The 27984-nt window shown below is 54.2% G+C and overlaps 1 protein-coding gene across 1 annotated transcript; it reads left to right on the forward strand.

Moving 5' to 3' along the window:
* Nucleotides 1-1525: 1525 nt before the first annotated feature.
* PDZD4 (PDZ domain containing 4) lies at nucleotides 1526-27972 on the forward strand. Its single transcript, XM_061136344.1, has 8 exons — nucleotides 1526-1610; nucleotides 22661-22914; nucleotides 23836-23926; nucleotides 24344-24442; nucleotides 24834-24896; nucleotides 25322-25423; nucleotides 25613-25723; nucleotides 25901-27972. The coding sequence occupies exons 1-8, from the start codon at nucleotides 1551-1553 to the stop codon at nucleotides 27464-27466; spliced, it is 2346 nt and encodes a 781-aa protein (XP_060992327.1). The 5' UTR covers nucleotides 1526-1550; the 3' UTR covers nucleotides 27467-27972.
* Nucleotides 27973-27984: the final 12 nt, after the last annotated feature.

The raw sequence follows: 27984 nt of genomic DNA on the forward strand, positions 1-27984 counted from the left end.
CCAACCGCTGCGGTGTAATTAAACAGCCCTATGTGGTTAACAGGATTCCATCACTTGCCAAGACCTGGCAATGAAGCAGGCAACAATTGAATCAAGTCATCTCTGCAGCCAGAGGGCTTGGACTCTGCGGCTCTCCCTGGCACCCCATGGGAACCCGGCCCTCCATCCAAGGTCGCTTTCCAGACCAAGGCCTTCCCTCTCCAGGCTAGTTCAAGGAAGCCAGGGCAGGTTGTGGGAGAGATGAGGGAAGAGATGGAGGGAACGTGAAAGCGGAAAGCTGGGCGCAGGCGGGGGCAGAGAAAGACGCAGGTAGGTAGCCGATCTGGTGCGCCCCGGGTCCAGGCATCCCAAACCGCTCGGTTGGCTTTCCCGGAGACCCACCCAACCTCATGCTTTTCTCTCTTATTAAAAAAAGTTTTTGTTTTTAAAATTTTAACAAAGGTGTACGTTTACAACGACAGAGAGAGAACTGTTGAGTTGAAGGAGAGAAGCAATCGTTAAAGGGAAGCCGGAGATACGGATGCTGCGCGGAGGATGTGGGAAAGAGGCTGAAATCGTGACCCCCTCCCCTAGTCCCGAGGCCGCGAGCTCGTTGGGGGATCCCGGGAGGCGCTCCTCCATCCCGGACCCTGGTATCCCGGGCTGGCCCCGCGCAGTCGGCATATCCAGGGCCAGGTGCTCCGGGCCGGACGCTGGCGATCGCGGGGAACCATGGAACCAGAGACCTCCCCCGCCCCCCCCCCCCCCCCCCCCCGGGACTCGGGGCAAGGCCCAGCCCCTGACTTCCAGCGCCTGCTCCCGCTGCCTCCAGCCTCGCGCTCGCCCACCCAGCCCCGCTCCCCTCTCTCCCGCGCGCGTGCGCCCGCTCCCCGCGCCCCTCCTCCGCTGCCGCCGCGGGCGCGCGCGCGCCGTGCCCGTCGTCCCAGGCGGGAGCCGAAGACTGCGGGGTGGGCGGCGGGCCGGAGAGCGGGCGCCCGGAGCGCCGGGAGCGCGGCCCGGCCAGGCGGGAGCGCGGGCGGGGCGGGGCGGGGTGGGGCGGGGAGCCCTGGCTGCGAGCGGGGTGGCCGCCGCTCCCCCCAGTCGGCTGGCCCGGACGCGGCGCCAAGCGCGAGGGCCGGGCTCCTGGGGCCGGTGGCCATGGGTGGGAGCCGGAGGCGGCAGCGGGAGCCGCGGAGCCCGCGGGCTGGGAGGGTTTCGGCCCGCGGCCCCTGACGGACCCCAGCGGCCTGGCGCGCCCCCGCGCCTCCGGGGGGGGGGGGACGGTAGCCAAGCAACGCCCGGTGCGCCCGCCCATCCCCCGCTGCCCTTTTTTTTTTTCCCCTGGCGGGGTGAGAGGGAGCTTGCCCGCGCCGGGCCGCGGACAGCTAAGGGTTAACCGGAGGGGCGTGGAGCTGCCCCCATCTCGGGGGCGTGCCCCCCTCCCCCGCTAGGCGGCCCGCCCCCGAGCTAGGCTATGGCCCCCGGCCCCGGCCCGGGGCCCGAGGTCCCGCGATCCGGCCAGTGAAAGGCGTTTTCCAGTGGCCGCCCTCCTCCCCTCGGCGGCCGGCACCATGGGATGTAATATGTGCGTGGTCCAGAAGCCGGAGGAGCAGTACAAAGTGATGCTGCAGGTAGGGCGGCCCGGCCGCGGGGGCGAGGGGCTGGGGGGCGTCACCTGGGGCGGAGGGCCCGATGGAGGGGCCGGAGGGCCCCGAGCGGAGAAGGTTACGGAGGCATTTTCATCCTCCGTCTCTGGGGCGGCTGGGTGTTGGTGTCCGTGGGAACCAGGCACAGATGGGGGAGCGGGTGGGAGTCCCTGCGTGGAGATCCGGGTACGGGGCGCATCCCTGGGGCGCCCGATTGATTGCGAGGCAAGCCCTGGATCCCGATCGGTCCGGGTCGGGAAGTTGGGCTGAGCCCGGGTCCGCTGCGCGAGCACCCTGGGACCTGAAGCTCGAAACCCGTTGCCACCGGCGCCGGCGCGGGACGGGGGTTGCATAGCAACAGCCTGTGTTTCCCCAATCTCGCAGGCCCCGCTGGCCCCGGGGCTGGGGAAGGGAGGTGGGCGCTCGCGGAGCGCCGGGAGGCGGGGGCAAATCGCGGTCCCCTCGGGCCAGGGGTACGGGGGCCCGCGGGCTGCGCCCCGGGACCCCGCCGACGCCCGGATGGAGCGACCAGGTACCTCCCCCAGCAACCCCTCTCTGCTCTGGCCCTGCCCAAGCCAACGGTGGGCTCCCAGGCCTTTGGGGCCTCGAGTGAGCGGCCGTCGCTGGGTCTGCTAGAAGGGCAGCCGCGGCCGTCGGTGCCCGGTCCGCCCTGTGCCCCGCAGGGCCTTTGGGCAGTGGGTGGGGGCGTGGACCCGGCAGTGCTCGACGCCCAGAGAGATGGGAGACTCCAGGTCGCGCTGTCGGACCCGGAGCAGGGCTCCTTTGCCTGTGCGTGGCGTGACTTCGTGAGTGCGTGCTTGTGCCCCGTCTGTGTGTGCACGGAGGCTCCTGCCACCCCGCGTGTGTGTACTTTCTCTGTGCGCCCTGAGAACCGTCTAGAGACGTGTCCCGGTGGCTTGGCCTGAGACGTTCCCCGGGCTCTGTGGAGGGAGTTCAAGGTCAGAGGTCGGGGGGGGGGGATCGGGACCCAGGGGCAAACCGGGCGCACCCAGGTATCCGTTTCTACTCTAGGTTTGTTGGTCCGCACCGGGCGCAGGTGTAGGTCGGAGAAGTGCTGGTTGGGAGAAGGGGGTCTCCTTAGAAAAATCGGGGAATCTCCTGCAGGCATTGGCGGTGGTGCGGGGGAGACGGGGGAGGACGTGGGAGCATTGGGTGCGTGGTGGGAGTGTAGGTCCTTGGACCCACCCGGGCAGAAGCCGGCTGCAGGCCGGACGCGGAATCATGCCCCAGCCTGGTGGCGCTCCTTCCCGCCTGTCCCAGGCAGGTCTCAGTGGACGCGCAGGCCTTCTGCTTTCCTGGCTGGTGGCTCTCTGCCTTCTTTCTGCCTCAGTACCCACTACCCTCCCGACCCCACCCCCACCCCAGCCCCGTGCTTGGTTTCATCTCTCCTTCCAGCTGTTTGGAAATCTTGGCCTGGCTATTTCTATTTCCTCCTCCTGTGATCGGGTTGGGGAATGACCCAGGTTGGGGTCACTAGACCAGGCGGTTGGGTGGAATCCCAGTGGTCAGCACCAAGGCTCCCGGGAGGGAGGTGGCGGGGGGTAGATGGGTTGCCCTGGTTGTTCTATAAGGCCATGCGATCCCATCTTCACGGCTACCTTTTCTTGCAATCATTCCATCAAACGGCAAGCGAATCCAAAGCTCTTGAGTTGGCTCTTGATGGTAAAACTTCATTAAAGGCCAACCCCGTGGGGATAAAGTGGAAAGCAACCTGCCCCATGCTACAGGCCTGAGTTGAGCCAGCCAAGCTTGGGAGAGGATGCTGCTGTGATCCTCCAGATTCCCCAGGGCAGGAGTGGGGGTCCTCAGGTCTGGCTGGGTCGACCTTCAGGGAGGCTCCCTGTTGGAGGAACGCTTGAGGTGAACCTGGACAGGGAAATCCTGGGCCAGGGTTTTCTCCTGGAGGGAGACCCCCAAGCCCTAGGTGAGCAGCTCCCCCAGGAGATGGGTCCTTTGCCTTTCCTGGTCTTTGCCAGCCCTCACCGACTAGGCCCTGGGGACGTTGATCCCTTTTAAAGTTCCCACAGAAGTTTGGACAGAATCGGAGACTGGATGTGGTTTGATTTTACCTTTTACATCTTTACATTGATCTTTTAATTTTTACTGCGCTATAGTTGATTTATATTATTGTGTTTCTGCTGTATAGCAAAGTGAATTATTTATACTTACGTCTACTCTTTCTTGGATTCTATTTCCATATAGATCATTACAGAGTACAGAGTGGAGTGCCCTGTGTTACACAGTATGGGTGCAGTTTTTAAGAAAAGAAGCTGTCCTTTAAGGGAAAATAAAAGAGAATTGAATTGTAAAAAATCTGGAGAGGAGGGAAAGCCATTAGCGATCCCAGATGACTCCAGGTCCAGGGGCTAGCAGGGAGCTTCTCCCGGCTTGAACCTCTTTTCAGAGCGAAGAAAGTTTTTGTCCAGAAGACCAGCTTCCAGGACCTCTGCCTACCCACCACTTAAATTCTGGTGCTTCCCCGTTTCAGAGATGCTTCTCCATGGCTTGTCCATATGTGCCTGTGGCCCCAACATCTTACCAAAATAAGGAACCCCACCAGGACACAGTGCAGCCCAGAGACATGCACAAGTCCACCTATACCACTTGCCTTGTGGCTTCCTTATGCCCTGAGGCTCTTTCCTAGGTCCCCAGAGGCCTCTGACCCCCAGGTTAAGAAGTCTGAAGTCTCTATTCTAGCCTTGATTCCAGACCCTTTTCTCCAGATGATTCACAGTTATTAAAAAAAAATGCACACACACAGAGCTGTACTGATGTATAATCCACATACCCTTGCAACATGTACAGTTGAGTGGTTTTTAGTATATTCAGAATTGTGCAACCATCACCAATTCCAGACCATTTTCATCACCTTAAAAAGAAACTTCATACCCATTAGCAGTCACATGCCCATTCGTCCCAGTAGCTCCGAGGCTCTGGCAACCACTAGTTTACTTGTCTTTATGGACTTGCCTGTTCCAGACATTTCATTTTAATGGAACCAGTTTCATTTCAGGAACAGTATGATACCTGATCTTTTGTTGTCCAGCTTCTTTATCATGTTTTTAAGGTTCTTCTACATTGTAGAATGTTCTCAGTACGAAATTTCTTATTACTACTGAATAATATTCCATTGTGTGGCTATATACCACATAATATTTGTCATCATCCGGTGATGGACATTTGATTTATTGCCACCTTTTGGCTAGTGTGAACAGTCAGCCTGTGCACATGAGTATACAAATACCTGTTTGAGTCCCTGCTTGCAATTCTTTTGGGTAAATACCCAGAAATGGATTTGCTGGATCATATGGTAATTATGGTTAGTATTTTGAGAGCTGCCCAAACTCTTTCCCACAAAGCCTACATCATTTTACATTTTACATTCCCATCAGCAGTGTAAGAGGATCCTAATTTCTTCACAGCCTCTCCAACACACGTTTTAGATTACAGCCAACCTATTGTTTGAGGTGGTATCTGTCTCATTGTGCTTTCCAAATGCATTTCCTGATGAGTATCCTTCCTGTACTATTGACTATTTGCTTATCTTTTCTGGAGAAATGTCTATCTTTATGCCTTCACCACAGCTTTTACTAGAGCTTTGTAAATAAATTTTGAAGTGTGTGTCTTCCAACTTTGTACTCTTCAAGATTGTTGTGTCTGTTCTGGGTCACCTGCATTTCCATATGAATTTTCGAATCAGTTTGTCAATTTCTGAAAAGCCAGCTGTGATTTTGTGGGAATTGAGTTGAATTCATATTGAATATTGCATTGAATAGATATTGAAAATGTATTGAATATTACATTGAATTTGGGGAGTATTACCCATGAACATGGGATGTCTTTTTATCCCACTTGTGAAATCTTACTTCCCTGACTAGGGATTAAACCTGGGCCCTTGTCAGTGAAAGCACAGAGTCCAAACCACTGGACCATGGGGAAATTCCCCGGGTCTTCAATTACTTTTGCCAATGTTTTGTACTTTCGTTAAATGTATTCCTGAGCACTTTATTCTTTATGATGTTATTGTAAGAGTTATTTTCTTAATTTCCTTTTCATTTTTCTTGTTGCCACTGTATAGAAATACAATTCAGTTTTTTGTATTGGTCATGTATCTTGCAACTTTATTAAACCCATTTATTAGCTGGAATAGTTGTTTTGAGTGGATTCCTCAGGATTTCCTATAAATAAGTAGAGATAGTTTTCCTTCCTTTCCAATCTGGATGCCTTTCATTTCTTTTTTTAGTGGAGCCTTGTGGTTCCTGGATCAATTAGGGATCAAACCCCTACCCTGTGGAGTGGAAGCACCAAGTCTTAACCACTGGATGAGTCTTAACCACTGGACGGCCAAGGAAGTCCTGTCTCTTGCCTTTCTTTTACTTGCCTACTTGCTCTGGCTAGCACCTCCAGTGTAATGTTGAATGGAAGTGGTCAGTGGACATCCTTGCCTTGTTCCTGATCTAAGTAAGGAGTCTTTGTCCTGTGAGTATGAAGTTAGCTGTGGGTTTGTCATAGATGCTCTTTATCAGGTGGAGGAAATTCCCTTCTATTCCTAGTTTGAGAGTTTTTATCGTGCAGGGTTGTTAGATTTTGTTGAATGGTTTTTCTGTGGCCATTGAGATGATCCTGTGTTTTTTTTGGCCCTGGGTTCTTATGATGTGGTCTATCACAGACATGTCAGAAGTGCAGCCTGTCAGAACCCCAGTTCCATTTCTGTTGTCCCAGTCTTGTCCTCCAATGATATTTAACCAAGTGTGGGTGCTGGGAGCCTGGGGGGCACAGGGAGAGCTTGGAAAATCTGGAAATGACCCTTAGTGGGGGGCCAGGTTATGCAGGTTGTTAGGAAGAGAAGAGGCCAGGTCACAAAGGGTAGAAAGGGCGATAGTCTGGTCATCATACACTGAGACACCAAAGCGCCTTCGAGAGCCATTCCTGGTGTCCCTGTTTGTTGGGCCTGTGTCAGTCTCTCTGTCTGACACCCTGACCCCTTGTCCTGGATCTGTCTGAGTTATTGATAAAAAATTCTAGAAAGGCAAACTATAGTGACAGAAAGCAGATACTGGTAGTGTGTGGGGGGGGGGGGGTCCTGGTGGCCTGAAAGGGAAAGTGTTAAGTCACTCAGTTGTGTCTATTCTTTGAGACCCCATGGACTGTAGCCCCACAAGGTCCTCTGTCCATGGGATCCTCCAGGTAAGAATACTGGGAGTGGGTTGCCATCTCCTTCTCCAGGGGATCTTCCTGACCCAGGGATTGAACCTGGGTCTCCTACATTGCAGCCAGTAGGGAAGGCCTAGTGGTTAGGATTTGGAGCTTTGACTGCAGTGGCCCAGGTTCAGTCCCTGGTCAGGGAACTGAGATGCTACAAGCTGGCCTCAAAAAAAAAAAAAAAATGCAGATGGGGAACATGCAGATCAGTATTTGCAGGGATGGTGGAAGGGGTGGGAGGACCCTTTCGGGGATGATGGAAATGGTCACTCTGTTGATTGTGGCGATGGCTTTACAGATGTGCACATACCCCTGGTATCAAAACTTTTCAAACTGTATGCTCTAAATATGTGCAGCTGATCATATGGCAATTATACTCCAGTAAAGCTTTAAAAGCAAGAAGGCAAAAGGAGAAGGGGGTGGCAGAGGATGAGATGGCTGGATGGCATCACTGACTCAATTTAACATGAGTTTGAGCCAACTCCAGGAGATAGTAGAGGACAGACAAGCCTGGCAGGCTGCAGTCCATAGAGTCGAAAGAGTCGGACACGACTTAACAACTGAACAACAACACATACACTTACCAAAAGCACTACCCTTACCAAAAGCACATGAATGCGTTTAGCTCATCTGGGGCCCCTGGTAGGGCCAAGTAAGTCTTTCTTTCCTTCTCCTTCAGGGCCCCTGCCAGGGAATACACTGTGTGGAGGTACTGAATGGCTCCCTGTCTCAGTTCCTCAGCTTCTACACGTGCCACATGGGAATACAGAGGGCCTGCCGCCTGGCGTCACTGCCATTGAGAAATCAGCAGGGCATTTGGTCCCCTGGAATCTCATCTGGGTGGGCGAGGAGTTGTGGCCATCTGATCAGGCACTAAGGAGTGGAAAGTGGATGGAGAAGTCCTTCCTCATGAACCTGTCACAATGTCCAGTGACAGAAAAATGTCCGATATTATTGTGAGGGTTTTCCTAACAGGAAAGAAGGGGGAGGGACTTACCTGGCCCTCTGGCAGTTAAGACGCCGCCCTTCCAAGGCAGTGTGTTTGGTCCCTGGTCCGGGAACTAAGATCCCACAGGGTGGGGTACAAAACCAGACGGGCCCTGAGTTGTGAAGTAAAACATATGAGATAAGTCAGGCACTGGACAGATACCGAGATGGTGGCACACTGAGTCCTTCTACATAGGAGCCATGCCAAAAGAAGAAAGACTGAGAAGCTGGGGTTCATAGCTGGCTTCGGGTGTCACAAGGCATTGCCTCTCTTTGTAAGTGCAGTCTGTCTCTTCTCAGGCTTGCTTTGAGCAGTGGAAATAAAAGGAATATTTTCATTTTGCATTGATCACTGAGGAAGGCTTCATTTGAATGAAAAGAATATTTCAGTCTTTATGGAGAATATCATTTGGATTACTGCAAGACATGGCCTTTGCCTTTGGGCCAACCAGGTTAGCCCAGAGGTACGTAGGTGGAAAGAGGTTTTCCTTTGTCATCCACGGGTGCCTGGGAAGCTGTGAGCACACAACCAAGGATGACCTCAGGAAGTGCTTTGCTTTGTTTATCCATCGTGGCTTCAGTGGGGGCATCCCTCACTCCCAGTCTCTCTCCAGGCAGGACTTGAGAGATGCCTGAGAGGCCTGCTCATCCCTGGAAAGGCAGGAAGTTCAGGGTTGCTGGGTCAGATTTCAGCTTGCCCCTGGGTGGGCACCACCTACCCTTTGGGGAGGGCTTGTGGGGAGGAGAGACCCTGTGAAACCCTTGCCTGTGGTCTGAATCCCTTCCAGGTGCCTGCAAGTCCTGGATCCTCAAGGGGGCGCTCTGGGCCAACACGACTATCCTGAGGCCCTTGTTAAAATGCAGAATCTGCTTCAGCAGGTCCAGGGTGGGGCCTGGGATTACTCACATGCTCCCAGGAGATGGATGTCCATGCTGCTGGTCTTAGCTTACACTCTGAGCAGTGAGGACCTCGAGCGGGACTTTGGATCAATCCATGAACCCACAAATTCCATCAGTATCACCTAGCAAGTAAGTTTATTACAAATAAAAGGGAGAAGGCCTCAGCTCATATCTGTCAAATCAATTTCCAGGGATGATTGTCCATGTGGGGCCCCCAAGGGACATAATCTGCTCTTCCAGGCCACGTGCAGCTAACTGAGCCTCTTCACGTTACCCACATCCTTACCAATAACCCACAGGTAGCTCACATGGGAACCCAGACACACACACCACCCCCATACTAAAGGATCCGTTGAGATGAAAGCTTCCTGAGTGCTTCATTCTCTCTGATCCTGCCCCTGGGCAGAAAGGGTGGGTAGATTTTTAGGGGTGGATGGTATAGTTTGTCCAGGCAGCCTCAACTGGGAGCACACCATTCACTGGGTCAGTCGCATGTTGTTGGCATGTAGTGCGGTTTCCATGCTAGAATTCTAACAAATGAAGGCATTTTGCAGCCACCAGTGCAATTCGTCCAGTTGAACTGATCCAGCTGGGGAGCATCCTTGGGTGGTCAAACCATGAGATGAAAGTTGTTGTGGAAAAGAGAGTCCCTGGGTCTCAAGGTATCACCCAGATGACTTGTGCATTAGGAAGGGAGAAGGCAGCTTTACCAGGGAGAGACTGAGTGATCAAACAGCCTCCCTCACACTGTGTGCAGAGGGACACAGCCTGCCCTGGGTGGCCGCTCTCCTCAGAAAGCCTAAGCTGAATCTAACCAGGAAGGAAGGAGGCAAATCCAGACCCTGGGACTTGCTATGAGGCCAGTGCCCTGGACTCTTCCAAGAGGTCAGTGTCATGAAAGTTGTTTTTCAGTGCATAGATTGTTGTAGATTACAGGAGACTAAAGAGGAAGAAGGAACTGGCAACCCACTCCAGTATTCTTGCCTGGAGAATCCCATGGATCGAGGAGCCTGGTGGGCTACAGTCCACGGGGTCGCAGAGTCGGACTCGACTTAGCAACTTCACTCACTTCACAGAGACCTAAGAGACTTCCCAGGTGGCACTAGTGGTAAAAGAACCTACCTGCCAGGGCAGCAGACATAAGAGACATGTGTTTGATCCCTGGGTCAGGACAATCCCTTAGAGAAGGGCATGGCAACCCACTCCAGTATTCTTGCTTGGGAAATCCCATGGACAGAGGAGCTTGATGGGCTACAGTCCATGGGTTGGTAAAGAGTCAGACACAATTGAGCAGTGGAAGTGACAAATAGATTAAAGGGATTAGATCTGATAGAGTGCCTGAAGAACTATGGATGGAGGTTTGTAACATTGTACAGGAGGCAGTGGTCAAAACCATCCCCAAGAAAAAGAAATGCAAAAAGGCAAAATGGTTGTCTTAGGAGCTGAGAAAAGAAGAGAAGCAAATGGCCAAGGAGAAAAGGAAAGATATATCCACCTGAATGCAGAGTTCCAAAGAATAGCAAGGAGAGATAAGAAAGCCTTCCTCAGTGATCAATGCAAAGAAATAGAGGAAAACAATAAAATGAGAAAGACTAGAAATCTCTATGAAAATTAGAGATACCAAGGGAACATTTCATGCAAAGATGGGCATGATAAAAGACAGACATGGTATGGACCTAACAGAAAGTGGAAAGTGAAAGTTGGTCAGTTGTGTCCGACTCTTTGTGACCCCATGGACTATAGTCCACGGAATTCTTCAGGCCAGAATACTGGAGTGGGTTGCCTTTCCCTCCTCCAGGGGATCTTCCCAACCCAGGGATCACACCCAGGTCTCCTGCATTGCAGGCAGATTCTTTACCAGTTGAGCCACAAGGGAAGCCCAAGAATACTGGAGTGGGTAGCCTATCCCCTCTCCAGCAGATCTTCCTGACCCTGGCATCGAACTGGAGTCTCTTGCCTTGCAGGTGGATTCTTTACCAACTGAGCTATGAGGGAAGGACCTAATAGAAGCAGAAGAGATTAAGAAGAGGTGGCAAGAATACACAGAAGAACTATACAAAAAAGATCTTAATGACCCAGATAACCACAATGGTGTGATCACTCACCTAGAGCCAGATATTCTGGAGTGAGAGGTCAAGTGGGCCTTAGGAAGCATCATTAAGAACAAAGCTAATGGAGGTGGTGGAACTCCAGCTGAGCTATTTCAAATCCTAAAAGATGATGCTGTGAAAGTGCTGCACTCAACATGCCAGCAAATTTGGAACACTCATCAGTGGCCACAGAACTAGTCCATTGTTCATTCCAATCCCAAAGAAAGGCAATGTCAAAGAATGTTCAAACTACTGCACAATTGCACTTGTCTCACACATTAGCAAAGTAATGTTCAAAATTCTCCAAGCCAGGCTTCAACAGTGTGTGAACCATGAAATTCCAGATGTTCCAGCTGGATTTAGAAAAGGCAGAGGAATCAGAGAACAAATTGCCAATATCCGTTGGATCATAGAAAAAGCAAGAGAGGTCCATAAAAACATCTACTTCTGCTTCATTGACTACTCTAAAACCTTTGACTGTGTGGATCACAACAAACTGTAGAAAATTCTTCAAGAGATGGGAGTACCAGACCACCTTACCTGCCTCCTGAGAAATCTGTACGCAGGTGAAGAAGGAACAGTTAGAACTGGACATGGAACAACGGACTGTTTCCAAATTGGGAAAGGAGTATGACAAGGCTGTATATTGTCACCCTGCTTATTTAACTTATATGCAGAGTTCATCATGAGAAATGCTGGGCTAGATGAAGCACAAGCTGGAATCAAGATTGCAGGGAGAAATATCAATAACCTCAGATATGCAGATGACACCACCCTGATGGCAGAAAGTGAAGAGGAACTAAGCAGGCTCTTGATGAAAGTGAAAGAGGCGAGTGAAAAAGCTGGCTTAAAACTCAACATTCAGAAAATGAAAATCATCGTATCTGATATCATCACTTCATGGCAAATAGATGGGGAAACAATGAAAACAGTGAGAGACTATTTTGAACTATGGTGTTGGAAAAGACTCTTGAGAGTCCCTTGGACTGCAAGGAGATCAAACCAGTCCATCCTAAAGGAAATCAATCCTGAATATTCATTGGAAGGACTGATGCTATAAAGAAGGCTGAGCACACTGAAGAATTGGTACTTTTGAACTGTGGTGTTGGAAAAGACTCTTGAGAGTTCGCTGGACAGCAAGGAGATCAAACCAGTAAAGGAAATCAACCCTGACTATTCATTGGAAGGACTGATGCTGAAGCTGAAACTCCAATACTTTGGCCACCTGATGTGAGGACTCATTGGAAAAGACCCTGATGCTGGGAAAGATTGCAGGCAGGAGGAGAAGGGGACGACAGAGGATGAGATGGTTGGATGGCATCACCGACTTGATGGACAGGAGTTTGAGCGTTGGTGATGGACAGGGAGGCCTGGTGTGTTCCAGTCCATGGGGTCTCAAAGAGTCAGACACACTGAGTGACTGAACTGAACTGAGCGACTAACACTTTCACTTTCAGAGAACTAAGAACCAAGTGTGTAATCCTTGATTGGGTCCTGGATCTGGGGGGAAAAAAAAGGTTATAAGGGCATTAGTAGTATAATTGGAGAGATGATTGCATCGGTGTTCAATCCCTGAGCACATTAAGGGTGTTGGGATTTCCTGGGAGGGGAAGCTTGGTGCTAGCTTTTTGCTTGGGAATGTGTGTGTTGAGATAGGAGGGAGCACGTGGGTTGGATCTGGGTGAGGGGCATGCAGACGTCCCTGGGCAGATGGCCCTGTGGGTTGACAATTTTCCAGCTCCAGAGATGGGTAGGCATGAATGAGGACTTCTTTCTGGGCCCCTGAAAAGAGCCTGCCCTGCTCTGGGCATCTCCTTTCTGGGTCCCGCGGAGCCAGACACCCAGCTGCGTCCAAGATGTTCCCTGGACACTGGCGATAGCAGAGCTGAGCTAGCCGGTGGGACTGGGCGCCAGGGCAGAGGCTAACTTTGGTTTCTGTTCTGCCTGGCCTCGGTTTCCCAATCTGCAGAGTGGGGTTGGGAGAGGCAACCCAGCTGTGGGCGCCCCTCGAATTATGGCGTCAACCCCCTCCTCCTCTGCTGACCCTGGGTGAAAGGGGCGTTCCCCAGACCTTCCAGGGGGCCGCGGGGCCTGTGGGACCCTGAGTCATCCGGTCCAGGGCTCTTTTCTCAGACTACCCTCCTCGCCCCGCTCTGAGTTAATCAAATCAGAGCATCTGGGACGGACGCTGAGGGCCTTCCACCTGGAGCCCCCGGCCCCCTAGGGCCGGGGCCGGAGATTCACCACGGCTGGGGGCGGGGGCGGGGGACCGGAGGGGTAGGGGCCGTCGATCGGGCCGCGAAGCGCGGGAGAGACCAGGCCAGCGCGCGGGGGGCTGGGCCGGCTGGGCGGCCCAGCCTCGCTCGCGTCGCCGCCGCGGCGCGCTCTTTGTCTGCGGCTCCGCGCCCTGGGGGGCGGGGCGAGCGCGCCCGGGCCCCGCCCACAGCCGCTTCGGCCCCGCCCCCTCCGGGGCCGCCACCGCCTCGCCGCGGGCGGGGATTGGGGCCTTGCCTCTGGCTTCGCTGATCAGGCACCTGCTTGATCCCGACTGTGTCGCCGAGCTATCTGCGTTGCTGTTTTCTGACCCCTTGCACCTGTGTCCTCTCGTTGCCCTCATACCCCCACCATGTCCCACCGGACACCGCTGTCCCTTCTGCTGCTCCGCCGCCGTTTGCCTCGCTCTTGCCCCCTCCCCCCACCACGTGTTTCCCTGGATTCCACCCCCCCCAACATATACCCCCTTTTCCAGGTCTGTCCCTCGCTCTTTTTTGGCATTGAAATTTTTTTCGTCTTCTGAACCTACCTTTCCCAACAAGCATTCAAATGCTCTCACGCGTCTGTCCCGGTAGAAACCAAACCTAGGGCTCTCCCACACCCCCAAGCCCCTTCCACCCCATTCTCTGTAAAAGCTCCCAAAGGCTGAGTCTATACAGGCCGGCTGGGCATCCCCCTCCCTGACTGCCTTCTTTTAACCAATCTAGAGGGCCCTTCTGCGTCCTGATCTGGTCCAACCTCCCCTCCTTCGTACAGTGTCTTGCCCAGCTTCCCTTCTTCACTTTCCTTCTCTCTGGGTGACTAAGCTCTGTGTCTCTGCAACTGCTCAATGTCAAGGTGCCTTCGGGTCCTCCTATCTCACCCTACACTCAATCCCTGGCTGATATATCTCCATCTCAGCATTTATAAATACTTCCCTTGTAGCTCAGACGGTAAAGCGTCTACCTACAATGCAGGAGACCCAGGTTCGATCCCTGAGTCAGGAAGATCTCCTGGAGAAGGAAATGGCCACCCACTCCGGTACTCTTGCCTGGAAAATCCCAAGGACAGAGGAGCCTGGTAGGCTACAGTCCATGATGTCGCAAAGAGTTGGACACGACTGAGTGACTTCACTTCACTTCACTTCAGCATTTTAAGTCAAGAACAGTCAATCCCACTTGAATTCAACAATAATGGTCATATGACATTTGGTTTGGTGGCTTGGTTGGAGACGCATTTAGATGGAATGGGGGATATCTGCAAGTCTCAGGAACTTCAAATCAGAGATCAAGGTTTGCATTGGGGCTTCCCTGGGGGCTCAGTGGTGAAGAATCTGCCAGTGCAGGAGTCATGGTTCGAGCCCTGGTCCACACATGCTGCGCAGCAACTGAGCCCATGTGCCAAGAGAAGCCACCGCAATAAGCCTGTGCACGACAACTCAAGAGTAGCCCCGGCTCGCTGCAAGTGGAGAAAAGCCCTCTCAGCAACAAAGGCCCAGCACAGCCAAAAATTAACAAATTAAAAAACTTATTTTTAAAAAAACAATCTTCATTGAGTAAAACCAGTTCCCCAAGTCCTGCCTCTCCCCCACCTCTGTGTCTTTTCCAGTGGCCCACATCTTTGTGAGGGTGCCTGTGGTCTCTGTGGGTTCAGGGAGCAGTTTTAACTTTTTATTGTGGGCAACGAGGTATGTCATAAAGTTTCCCATTAGTGACATTTGAGTACTTTCAATGTGGTGTCATTGTCACCACCACCTAGTTCCAGAACATGGTGATCACTCCCAAAGGGAACTTCCTACCATTATGCAGGCTCTCCCCACTCTCTTGGCCCTCCTCGACTTTCTGTCCCAATGGATTTGCCTATTCTGGAATCATACAGCATGTGGCCTTCTGTGCCTCCCTTCTCTCACTTGGCTGGGCTGCCAAGCTGTATTCATCCATGCTGTATTATTAGCATGTATCAGGACTTTGCTCCTTTATATGGTGGAATGATCTGCTGGGTGGATGTTCCCCCATTATGCTTGTTCATCTGCTGGTGGACATGGAGGAGGCTTCCAAATTCTGCCTATTTAGAAAAATGCTGCTGGGAATTTCCCTAGCAGTGCAGTGGTTAGGACTCAGTGCTTTCACTGCTGGGGCCCAGGTTCAATCCCTAGTCATGGAACTAAGATCCCTGCAAGCTGCGCCACAAGGCCAAAAAAACCCCCAAAAAACAATAGTGCCAATATGAGCATTTGTGTACAGGCTTTTGTTAGGGTGCCTGTTTTCCATTCTCGTGGTTATGCTGGATTGTATGGCAGCTCTAGAGTTTTCCACATCCACTGTTCTCCATTGACGTTCCTGCAGCCTCATGCCCTCTCTTACTTCGCTCCTTCTAATCCCTCTGAATCCTGGAGAAGCCCTGTGGAGATAGCATAGCAAGGCCTTGTGCCTGGAATCCTTGTTCTCACCCCCTGGCGTCCCCCTCAGTGCACGGGCGGTGGGCAGTGACCCAGGCACCCAGACTCACTGCCCCAGTTCAGCCTCTGATGCCGGGGGGCCTCCCCTTCCTTGCTCATCTCCCCAACACCCTGGATTGTTAGAAGGGTCTTCCCCTGCCCACCACAACTGCCTCCCACTTAGCCTTTGGAGCTTGGGTTGAGCTGGTCCCTGCGCCAGGTGTGTGCCAACTGTGTCTCCTCTCCCCTACTCCTCCCACCCTCGCCCCTCTCCCAGCTGCCACAGGCACCTGCCCTCCAGTTGTTGGAGGGGTCCTATCCCAGGGCCTGGCTTACTTTGAGGGGCTGGGGTGGGCAGGGCCTCCTCTGAAGGCAGACCTAGGGGCCTGCTGTGTTCTCCCCCTGACTGGTGCCTCGTGGGTCAGTGTGCCCCCACCCCTGGGGCCTCCTGCTGCCTTCTGCTCAGACATGGGGCTAGGGGAGCTCAGGGCCCACTCCTTGGCCACCCACAGAAAACCCCTTCTGCAAATGCAGCTCTAGAGCCAGTGGCGGGGTGCACATGGGGGAAATGGAGGGTGGGAGGGAGTCTGCTCGGTCCTGCCCTAGGCCTGAGACTAATTGACAGCCCCATGACAAGCCCCTTCTCGAGCCTTCCAGAACCAGCTTCCTGGTGTTCCCTGGGGTGGGCCTGGGACCCTCCTGGCCACTTCCCCTAAGGGTGGGCACTGTGATCCACTCAGGGGATCCAAGATCCTGGGAGCTGCCCCTTCTGTTTCAGGGACACCTGGTCAAGAGCGTGCCTCCCCCGAGCTTCCCCAGCTCAGATCTGGATGTGAAGTCTGATGTGACTTCATCACCACTGCTCCCAAGGGCCCTGAGCCCAAAGGCCGCACCATGCCTCACCCCCCTACCGGGCCAGGGCTGCCCAGGGGCCAGGAACACAAAGCTTCCCCTGAGCCTGGGGCCTTGGGAAAAAACTCAGAGCAGGGCACAGGCTAGATTGTCTGTTTTCTCTAGGTAGCCAAGTAATGTTTACAGGAGAAAATGCTGTAAAGAACAAAAGACAAAAGTCACCTAGAAATACTAATTTCCAGAGATAACCAACCACTGCTGGGAGAGTCGCTCAGTTGTGTTCCACTCTTTGTGACCTCTGTGAAATTCTCCAGGCCAGAATACTGGAGTGGGTAGCCTTTCCCTTCTCCCGGGGGTCTTCCCAACCCAGGGATAGAACCCAGGTCTCCTGCCTTGCAGGCAGATTCTTTACCAGTTGAGCCACCAGGGAAGCCCAAGAACACTGGAGTGGGTTGCCTTTCCCTCCTCCAGGGGATCTTCCCAACCCAGGGATCAAACCCAGGTCTCCTGCCTTGCAGGCAGATTCTTTACCAGCTGAGCTATGAGGAAAACCCCAACCACCACTGACATTCTTCCATTTTGATGAATTTCCTTCCAGTCTTTAAAGAAAGGATTGTGTAATAATACTGATGCAGGTACAAATGAATATATATATGTCAGGCGTGCCCATTCCAAATAGTTTTCACAGCCTGGTGCAGTCTCCAAGCTGCACACTTGTGGCACTATGATACTCCTGTGGGCTCATATCTCCCTTCACACCTGCACCCCATCAGCTCTCGAACCTGGGCTCACACTGAGCTCTCCCAGCAGGTCCTTTTTGCTTGATAGTTTATTATGAGACTTGTCCAGCAATGCTATCTTTTTGAAGTCCATAAACAGTTTTTCAAAAAACAATTTAGCCATGGTATATAAAGTTGGGAAGAAAGCAAATTCTCAGATCTTCATTTCCCTGGAACAAATGTTTCTATATATTCTTTTGCAGTCTTTTTCTGTAAACATACATTTTACATGATAGTCATCAGAATTCATGTGCCATTTTATATCTTTTTTGAGAAACGCTTGTTAGAAGACTCTGGTAGGGCAGCTGTACATTTCCATGAGGCAAACACTTGTACTAAAGACTACTGTAAAGTTTTTGGCATTAGAAATAATGCTGGTACCTCCATACATTAAATATAGAATGACCATATGGCCCCAAATATTTGAAAACAGGGTCTCGAACCCTTGGACACAAATGTAGTGTGATTCACAATTGCCAAAATGTAGAAACAAACCAACGTGTGTTGAGGGATGACCTATTTGTCCACTCAGTGCAGTTTTCTGGAATAGGTTGCAATGTTACCCATAAAAAAATGAAGTACTGATGCCTGCTGTCATATGGGTGGAGCTAGAAAACATTTTGTGGAAAAATGCCAGACATACTGGACCACCTGTTGTAGGATTCCACTTAGGAAATGTCTAGAGGCAGTTGAAAGAAAGAAAGATTGGTGAGTGCCGGCCAGGGGCGGGGGCGGGGGTGGTTGATGAATTTGGAGAGAATGGGTAGGGCATCTCCTTTTGGGGGCTGAAAATGTCCTGGAATTAAATAGACGTGATGGTTGCATGACCATTCGGAGGCATGAAATGCCACTGAGTTGTACACCTGAAATGGTTAAAATGGTAAATCTGATGTTTGCTGTATTTTCGTACACACACAAAAAAATGAATGCTGCTCTGTTCTGAATATCCTTATCATTCATGTAATCTAAATTCTGATTATTTTAGGATCTATTATTTATAAGAAATGTACTGGATAAAAGGATATGATGAATATTAGCAAGGTTCTTTCTAGTTATCAAAAGATTCCTCCAGCAAGTTGACCATCTTGTGTTCAGGGGTGAAACTGAGCCCAGGCCCACACAGAATGCACCTGACTGGGGATCGCTTCTGGGTCTAAGCAGGAGCTGGGTGCCCCAGCTCTGCCTGGGAGACAGACGCGGGTAACAGCGCTGAGGGCCACTTGGAGCACTTCTCCTCCGAGCCAGGGTTGTGCCATCAGTCCTTGGGCCTGCTGACATGCACCCTGAGCCTTTGACCTCCCACGCTGGGAGGCGAGGCCCATGGGTAGCCTCCAGAACCTGATGGAATGCGAGTCACCCTGAAACCGCCTGCTTGGCATTCTCCCTGGGGTGGGGGGGGTTGCCAGGCCTGGCATGGCTGTTGGGCTCGGAAGGGACACACCAGGGCACTTCGCCTTAAGTGAGTGTAGGTGTCCGCAAAGCAAGAAAGAAGGGCATTGGAGGGGGAGAAGGCGCCACAGGGGCCCAGCAAATGAAAAAGCTTGGCTGGAGTGCCAAGACCATCCCCACCCCATCCACAGCTGCCACCCCAAAATCCCCTCCAACTCAGCCAAAGCCCTACCTTCTCCCCCCATCCCAGGGGTACCCACCATCCACACATCCCCAGCCCCTACTATATATAGTCCGCTCCCTGCCCCTCACCAGCTGGAGATGCTAACCATGGTGGGCATGTCTGGGTGAATGGATAGTCATGCCATGTTCTGCTTTGTGTGCTTTTTGGCTGGTCCTGGAAAACAGGCACTAAGAGACATCCACCTGACAGATGAGGAAATGGGGGAGGCTAAAGGATTCACCCAGGACACAATGCCTGGGCCAGAAGCCTCTGTGCCCCAAGTCTCACCCCTTCCACATCCTAATAGGTAACAGCAGCTGTCCCTCCACATGGACGTGTTCTGGATTGTTTCTCGAGTATTGCACGTGTACTGCCATCCAACCTCAAGGTGGGCCTTGTGGGCCTCAGTGTTCTTTCCATCCCTGACCCATTCCTCCTCTCCCCTGTCTAGGGGGATTCAGGTTTGTCACCCTGAGGTACATTTTCTCCTATCTGTGATGTTCATAAGCATGTGTATTGCCACAAACCATGTGTATGAATATACCTCAGTTTTTGGATCCATTCTACCAATGGCAGACCTGCACTCTTTCTGGTATTTACATCCCAGTGTCCTGAAGGGGCATCTTCTCAACCCTCCTCAAAAGGGTTTGGGGTCCCTTTTCCTGGAATCCCTGCTTCCCTACTGAGTTCTGGATTTTTCCAGTGTTCTGTTCAGTTCAGTTCAGTTCAGTCGCTCAGTCGTGTCTGACTCTCTGCGATCCCATGGACTGTAGCACACCAGGCCTCCCTGTCCATCACCAACTCCTGGAGTTTACCCAAATTCATGTCCATCAAGTTGGTGATGCCATCCAAACCATCTCATCCTCTGTCGTCCCCTTCTCCTCCCACCTTCAATCTTCCCCAGCATCAGGGTCTTTACAAATGAGTCAGCTCTTCGCATCAGGTGGCCAAAGTATTGGAGTTTCAGCTTCAACATCAGTCTTTCCAATGAATATTCAGGACTAATTTCCTTTAGGATTGACTGCTTGGATCTCCTTGCAGTCCAAGGGACTCTCAAGAGTCTTCTTCAACACCACAGTTCAAAACCATCCATTCTTCAGCGCTCAGCTTTCTTTATAGTCCAACTCTCACATCCAGTCATGACTACTGGAAAAACCATAGCCTTGACTAGATGGACCTTTGTTGGCATTGTTCTATAGGAGTTCTTTACTCTGGATAATCCTGTGTCCGTTCTATGCCTGTCCTAACTGTAGTTATGATGTCTTTTGTTATCCAGAAGTCTTATGGTTTAACACAGTCAAAGTGATACCTTTTTCCATTCTTGTTTGCCCATGTTTTATCTTCAGGCAATTCCCTTGCCATTTGGCAGTTAGGCCTGGGTGCTTTTTCTGCCATGGCCCACATTCAGTCCCTGGTCTGATCCCTGGTCAGGGAACTAACATTCTGCAAGTTATGAGGCCCGGCCAAAAGAAAAAGAAAAAATGGCTTCTCTATGTCAGCACCATAAAAACACTTTTCTCACTCCTCCAAATTAGTTTTAAAGCTTGATCCATTTAGGACTTGGATCCATTTCGAATTGGCTTGGTGTGGGCTTGGAGCAGTGGCAGCCAGCCAGGGAGGTGGGGCGTGCCTCCGGCGAGTGTAGGCTGTGGTCTTACCCTGCGGGGGACTCTGATGGGCTGGCTTTGCGTTCACACCTGTCCAGACAGGAGCAGGGACATTTGAATGGTGGCTTGGCCCATGCATGCACGTCTTTCTCTTCTTCGTGGCTGAAGGATGAGGGAGCGTGAGAAGTGCAGAATACTGCTTTGATTCTTGCCCTGAATGTTGCCATCTTGTCGGTAGCCCTCACCCTCCCTGGGAGGGGCTCACATCTTACCTGTCTTGCCCTGTTCCTGCCCCTTATTAGCTCTGGGGATTCAACAGGATGGCTGAGGAGGAGAGGAGGTTGAAGGTGCCCCAGGAGCTTGTGGCAGGAGCGGCCCCAGAGCTCTAAGCCTCCGCACCCAGAGCTCTGCTTCTGCCCAGTGCCACATAGGTCAAGGATCGGATAGCTGCAGGGTTGTCACAGGGGTAGCCTGGATCTGCGTGTGTGTGCCCATCCCCCTCTTGACATCCCAGCCCACCCAGCTCTCCCCTCCCACTGCCTGGGCCTGGTTTCCATAGTAACACTGCGGCTGGGTACCGTTTCCAGGGAGAAATACATCCCTGTGTTTCTCAGCATCACCTGAGCGTCCCACTGCACACCATGAAAATGTGAAACGCGCCTCCTTCCAAAAATCCTGAGCGCAGCAGCTCCACACGTCCCCTTCTGGATTTAAGGGCAATGGGGTATCAGTTAATGTTCTGAAAAACCCTGGTTGGGTGTGTTTGTCGATTTCCGTGGTGTGAATATTCCCACCATGACCACCACCCTGGCATCACCAATTGCCGGGTTGGGAAGAAACGCGCAGCCACCCACCACCCTGTGGCGTGTCCTTCCACACACCCTAAGGGGCCAGATAACTGGAAATGTAGTAGTTAGAAAGCCATGAGTTTGGAGGATTCATGGCCTTTGTTTTTAAGATAATTCATTTAGTTGTACACTTGTACCATCGAAAGGTCGATATTGGATGTGCGTTAATGGATGCCTCAAACATTCCCTGACCCTTTTGGCTCTGCTAAGGGCTTCAAGGCCAGTCCGCCCATTCCCTTGGCCCCCAGCCTTAACCAGACCAGCCATCACACACCCCCTCATGTACACAGCAGCTGGTCCTTTTCTCCCGCGTACCTCCCTTCCCTCCTCCTTTTATAACTGCAACCTCCTTGGCTCTCTTGATCCTCTAGGGCTGTGCTGACCACATTTTACAACTAATATCTGTCTCCTTGATACTTTTGGATCCAATAATTCCACTTCTGGAAATGTTCTCCATCACCACCTAGATTATACAAAGACATACATAGATAATAGGTACAGAATGTACAAAAAAAAGGTGTCTCTGCAACCTTCTTTCTGACTGAGAACCACTAGTGATAGACAGTAGAGACCAAACCAACACAGAGTGGATGGTCCATGCATAGGCTGCCTGTAGTCACAAAGTGGGAAATGACCAAGGAGGAGATATGCCAACAGTCACAGCTTTTACATCCCTGAGATGGTGGGTGATTTCTGTCTTCTTCTTTAGGATTTTCTGTCTTTTTCAAATGTTCTACAGTAAAACTCTTTATTTGCTGATTAGATGAATCTGATTAAAAAATCTTTCCCGACTATGGAAAGATTGGGGAGAGAGGAAAAAATTTCCTGAAATTGCTATCTACAAAGGCCATACCCAGGTAGCCACAAGATGACTATCTGGGTTCCATGACTCAGAGGAGCCACCGGCTGTCCAGGGGTCCTTAGGACTCTATGCTTTCCTGGAACGACACTCAGGGGCTGGCCTGTTCTTGACAGCCTGGAAACCACGATTTTGCAACTATACTGTCCATCTTGGTGAAAACCCTCATTCCTGGAGATGCCCAGCTTGGGGGAGCACTGTCACAATTGAAGACTGGGACAACCATGGTCTTATCAGGGCCACTTCCTCAGCCCCTCTCTTGGGCTCAGGTGTGTGACATCCTTTTCTCTGTGGCAAGCCTTGGCTGCCTTGAGGATGGAGATCCAGTCCTTCGAGCCTTTTTGCTCTTCGCGGCACTCGTATCTGAACCCGTTTGTGGACTGACTTCCGTCGGCAGAAGGCAGTCAAGGTCTCCCTCCCAACTCGGATGCTCAAAGGAGGAGGAGGGTGGCCCAGCAGGGCTCTAGGCGAGGCTCCCCAGCCCTCGAGGTGTGGCCTGTCATCCCCAGATGGCTCTGTGTGGTGGTGGAGGGGGCCGGGGTCAGCAGGGCCCCAGCGCGTCCTCACTGGGGCGTGTCTCTGCCACAGGTGAACGGGAAGGAGCTCTCCAAGCTGTCTCAGGAGCAGACCCTGGAGGCCCTGCGTGCCTCCAAGGAGCCCCTGGTGATCCAGGTGCTGAGACGCAGTCCCCGCCTCCGGGGGGATGGCTCCTGCCACGACCTGCAACTGGTGGACAGTGGCACTCAGACGGACATCACCTTCGAGCATATCATGGCGCTGGGCAAGCTGCGCCCACCCACCCCGCCCATGGTCATCCTGGAGCCGTTCGTCCCATCTGAGCTGTGAGTCGCCCTCAGGAGGGCCCCGGACCCTGCCTCCAGAGAGGGCATTGTCGCAGCTCTGGGCGTGGCGGGGAAACCCCAACTGGGTGCCCTCTATGGCAGAAAGTAGGCTCCTTGGCCTCCAGAACTGACTGTCATAGCCCAGGGCTCAGGAATCTCCGGGCTTCTAGCCTCTGGCTGGAAGCCAGCTGGTTTTGGGCCCCGGGGGTCTGACACGCAGGCTCCCCATTGTATTTACCCCCAGGGCCACGGGAGGACCGTCCTGGGACCTTGCTGCCGGAAGGTTGGGGTCCTCAGCTATTCTTCTTCCATTCTCTCTTCTCCTTTGCCAGCATCACCTCAAAACTTCTTGCATCTTTGTCTGTTCCATTCCTCTTCCTGCTTTCAACTTCCTCCATCCCTTTGACTTTCTTCTTTGGCCCGGTTGCAAGAAGGGCCTCTTCTCCGGGCCTGATGGCTCATGACTGTGTGAGCGCTGACTTGTCTCACTAGTCTCCCGGGCAGCAGGGAGGTGGTCCCGTGGTCCCATCCTCTGCAGAGAGGCAGACCCAGGGCTGGCAGTGGCCAGTCTTAGCCTCGGGGCCAGGAGGGCTGCCTCTGGATGGAGACTGGGTCCTGCTCTGCTGCCCAGCCATCCTCCAGGGCCTGGATAACTCCTGGGAGCACTGCATGAGTGGGTCCAGTGCCAGCTGGGAGGGGCGCCTGCTGGCTGGCATGGTGAGAGTCATCGAGCTGGGGGTCAGGATGGGATGGTCCAGGGCAGGGTGAGGAGCTTAGGCATGCCTGGGTCCTTGGTGCGGACGACCTCGCAATCTTGGTCAAGACATATTCCCAGTCTCTGCCTGGGTGCGTGTAGTGCAGGAGGAGGGGTACGGAAGAGGTAGCTGGGCTGCCACCTGATGCCCCACTTCTCCTGGGCAGCCCCCCCATCAGTCATGAGTATTATGACCCGGCGGAGTTCATGGAGGGCGGCCCGCAGGAGGCAGACCGGATGGACGAGCTGGAGTACGAGGTGAGACGGGCGGCCAGCCCTAGGATAGCTGTTGGCCGCCCAGCTGGGGCCTGGCTCCTGCCACCCCCAGGTGGCCAGATCTCATGGCCCTGTCCTGTGTGTGGCTTTTTACTCGGGCCCAAGGGCCAAGTTGGGCTGAGTCAGGGAGGGCACGCGTGAGATCCCTTGCTCGGTCTGTGTTGCTGAGTCTGTGTCCCGCGCCTTTGTCTATCCCATGAGTCCTGTGCGTCCTGTGTGTGTGTGTCCTGGGTGTTTCCTGCATTAGGGGAGACCACGGGACCTGCACACCATTTAGGATGGTAAGAGAAAGCCTTGGGAGCTCGGCTGATGTGACACAGTCCTGGGGTCAGGACTGAGCCAAGGCTGCACCCACCCCCCGCGGCTTCTCATCATCTGTTTCTTCATCCCCCTTGGCAGGAGGTGGAGCTGTATAAAAGCAGCCACCGGGACAAGCTGGGCCTGATGGTCTGCTACCGCACAGATGAGGAGGAGGACCTGGGCATCTACGTGGGAGAGGTATGAAGCTGGGAGGAAGCAGGGGTCTTCTCGAGGGCTCCATGCAGCCTCCCTGTGCAGCAGCACCCAGGAGGGACCAGGGCACCCCAGGGCTCTAAGGCTGCCCAGAAGGAGCCCACTTAGCACTACAGGGAGGCTGCCGGTCGGCGAGGCCAGGGCAGCCCATGACTTCTCTGTGTGTGTGCAGTCAGCTGGTCCTCCCCACAGGCACCGGGTTTGTAGTGGAAGAGCCCTTCCCAGTGATCGCAGGGGTCCTTCTCCTCACCTGTCTGCCACGCTCAGAAAGTCAGCCCCCTGTTCACTTGTGGGGCTGCCCTGAGACTGCCTCTTCTTACCAAATGGGCACCTTAGTGGAGGGGACTGAGGCCCCATTGATGCCCGTGCCTTGCAGGTGAATCCCAACAGCATTGCAGCCAAAGATGGCCGGATCCGCGAGGGAGACCGTATCATCCAGGTGAGCTTGGGGGACAGGCTCTCTCCTGCTCAGAGCCTAGCCTGAGGCCAGGCAACCCCCCACCCCCATGCCTGAAACCAGGGCTAGGACTCACCTCTCTGCTGTACAACCACACCCCCAGCTCCTGTGTACCCATGGGATCTGCTGGCATGGCAGGCCACTTGCCAGCCTTTCCCTCCGTGCCCCCGACATGAGCAGGTCTCCCATTCCACGTGTGTCTCTGAGCACACGTGCTCTTGGGTGGGCCAGGCGGTCTTTGTCCATAGCATCTTCCACTTGCCTCCATCTTGCCAGACCCCAAGAACCCATCCTGGCCCAGGGTGCTTGCTTTGTAGCTCCGGGGGAGGGGGACCCCTGTAGCTCAACTGGGGCCTGCCCCCGCGCCAGCCCTGGGATCTCCGTTGATGGTCCCTGGCCTGCCACAGATAAATGGCATGGATGTCCAGAACCGGGAGGAAGCGGTGGCCATCCTGAGTCAGGAAGAAAACACCAACATCTCCCTACTGGTGGCCCGGCCTGAAAGCCAGGTGGGTGTGTGCTCACTCAGATGTCCTGGGCCCCCTGACCCTGGGTTAGGGTTTGGGCTTTCTGGCACTGATGGGGGGCGGGGGGGTGCGTTTCCAGGGCCCATTGCCCTCTATGGCCTCTGATGAAAGGAGGGGGGGCTCTGGGGTGGTCCTTGAGGCCACAGGGACAGCACAGGCCTGTCTCTGCAGCTGGCAAAGCGCTGGAAGGACAGTGACCGGGACGACTTCCTGGATGACTTTGGCTCTGAGAATGAGGGTGACCTGCGGGCGAGGAAGCTGAAATCCCCTCCGGCCCAGCAGGTGAGGAAGGGGGGGGATGTGTGGGTAACGGGGTGCCAGAGGGCAGAAGGAGGAGGGGGTGGGGGGCTGTAGGAGATGGAGCAGACCCGAAAGAAGCCCTTGCAATCCCCACCCCCTGGCAATGAACCCCCCACCCAATGGGGCCCCCACTGAACAGGACTCCTCTTGCCGCCCCAGCTTGGACATGAAGAGGAAAAAGGGGCCCCCGAGGTGGGCCCAGGCCTGCACAACAGCCAGGAGCTGGACAGTGGGGTGGGCCGGACAGACGAGAGCACCCGCAACGAGGAGAGCTCCGAGCATGACCTGCTGGGGGACGAGCCCCTGAGCACTGCCAACACGCCTGGGCCCTTGCGCAAGTTCGGCCTGCAAGGGGACGCCCTGCAGAGCCGTGACTTCCACTTCAGCATGGACTCCCTGCTGGCCGAGGGCGCGGGGCTGGGCAGCGGTGACGTGCCAGGCCTCACAGACGAGGAGTATGAGCGCTACCGTGAACTGCTGGAGATCAAGTGTCACCTGGAGAATGGCAACCCGCTGGGCCTGCCCTTCCCCCGGGCTGCGGCTGGCCACGGCGCCCTGGACGTCAACCGCAACGAAAGCGCGGGCCACGAACTGGCTGTGCTGGAGGAGGAGCTGCGGCACCTGGAGTTCAAGTGCCGCAACATCCTGCGGGCTCAGAAGATGCAGCAGCTGCGGGAGCGCTGCATGAAGGCCTGGCTGCTGGAGGAGGAGAGCCTGTACGACCTGGCGGCTGGTGAGCCCAAGAAGCACGAGCTGTCTGACATCTCTGAGCTGCCCGAGAAGTCGGACAAGGACAGCACCAGCGCCTACAACACGGGCGAGAGCTGCCGCAGCACCCCACTGCTGGCCGAGCCCCTGCCCGAAAGCCCCCTGCGGCGGGCGGCCGCAGCGGTGGGCAACTCCAACCTCAACCGGACCCCCTCGGGAGCCCCTGGCGCCGCCCACCCCAAGGCTGCTGTCCCTCCTCCCCCGGGGAGCCCCACCAAGTTCCGATCCCTCTCCAGGGATCCCGACGTGGGTCGGAGACAGCACTCGGCCGAGGAGCGGGTCCGCCATGGCCCCAAGATGGGGGTGGCCCTGGAGCGCGTGGGCCCTGAAGGCAGCCCCTACCTGTCACGGCGCCACCGCAGCCCAGGCCAGGAGGGCGAGCACTACCACAGCTGCCTGCAGCTGGCAGCCCCACGCGGCCTCGAAGACCTGGGCCCCGGCCCCTTGAGTGTGGCTGCCGGCCCCCGGGTGGGAGGAGGGGCCGCGGCCGTGGCCCCTGAAGTGTCCCGCACGGAGTGGAAGGTCAAGGTGCGCAGCGATGGGACCCGCTATGTGGCCAAGCGACCCGTGCGTGACCGCCTCCTGAAAGCCCGGGCCCTGAAGATCCGTGAGGAGCGCAGTGGCATGACCACCGACGACGATGCAGTGAGCGAGATGAAGATGGGCCGCTACTGGAGTAAGGAAGAGCGGAAGCAGCACCTGATCCGGGCCCGGGAGCAGCGGAAGCGGCGCGAGTTCATGATGCAGAGCCGGCTGGAGTGCCTGCGGGAGCAGCAGAATGGAGACAGCAAGGCTGAGCTTAACATCATCGCCCTGAGCCACCGCAAGACCATGAAGAAGCGAAACAAGAAGATCCTGGACAACTGGATCACCATCCAGGAGATGCTGGCCCATGGTACGCGTTCGGCCGATGGCAAACGGGTCTACAACCCTCTGCTCTCGGTCACCACCGTGTGAGCACCCTCTGTGCTCCCAGGCGTGGGTCCAGCGATCTGACCAGACCCCCGTCTCCCGCCCTCCCTTAGCATCTAGCGTATGTGTGTGTGTGAGCGTGGGACTTTGCTACCCAGATAGAAGCCCCCGCAGAGAAGGGATGCCTCTCCTCATCAGCAACTTCCTTCTCCCCAGGGAGAGTGACCACATCCACAGGTGGCCTGGGGACAGACCTGTATCTGCCTCCCTTCAGCCATAGGATGTGTGTGTGTGTTTGTGTGTGACATGAACCCAGGCACATGTATGCACACACACATGTACTTCCCTCTAGAGTGGCTACTTGGGGACAGGGAAGTCTGCTGAAAAGGAGAGGCAAAGAAGACTGTCCTAAGCACAAGAGAATGTCCATTATTTGTAGACAGAGGCAACCCTGATTTTTTGTGGCTCTTTCCCTTTTCTGTGCTTGCTAATTGTTTTGGTTTGTTTCGTTTTGTGGACCTGCTCTGGAGCCTGGCAGCTCCTTCAGGCAGCCTGACCAAGGT

Source organism: Dama dama, chromosome X (assembly GCF_033118175.1).
Source record: "Dama dama isolate Ldn47 chromosome X, ASM3311817v1, whole genome shotgun sequence".
Lineage (NCBI taxonomy): Eukaryota > Metazoa > Chordata > Mammalia > Artiodactyla > Cervidae > Dama > Dama dama.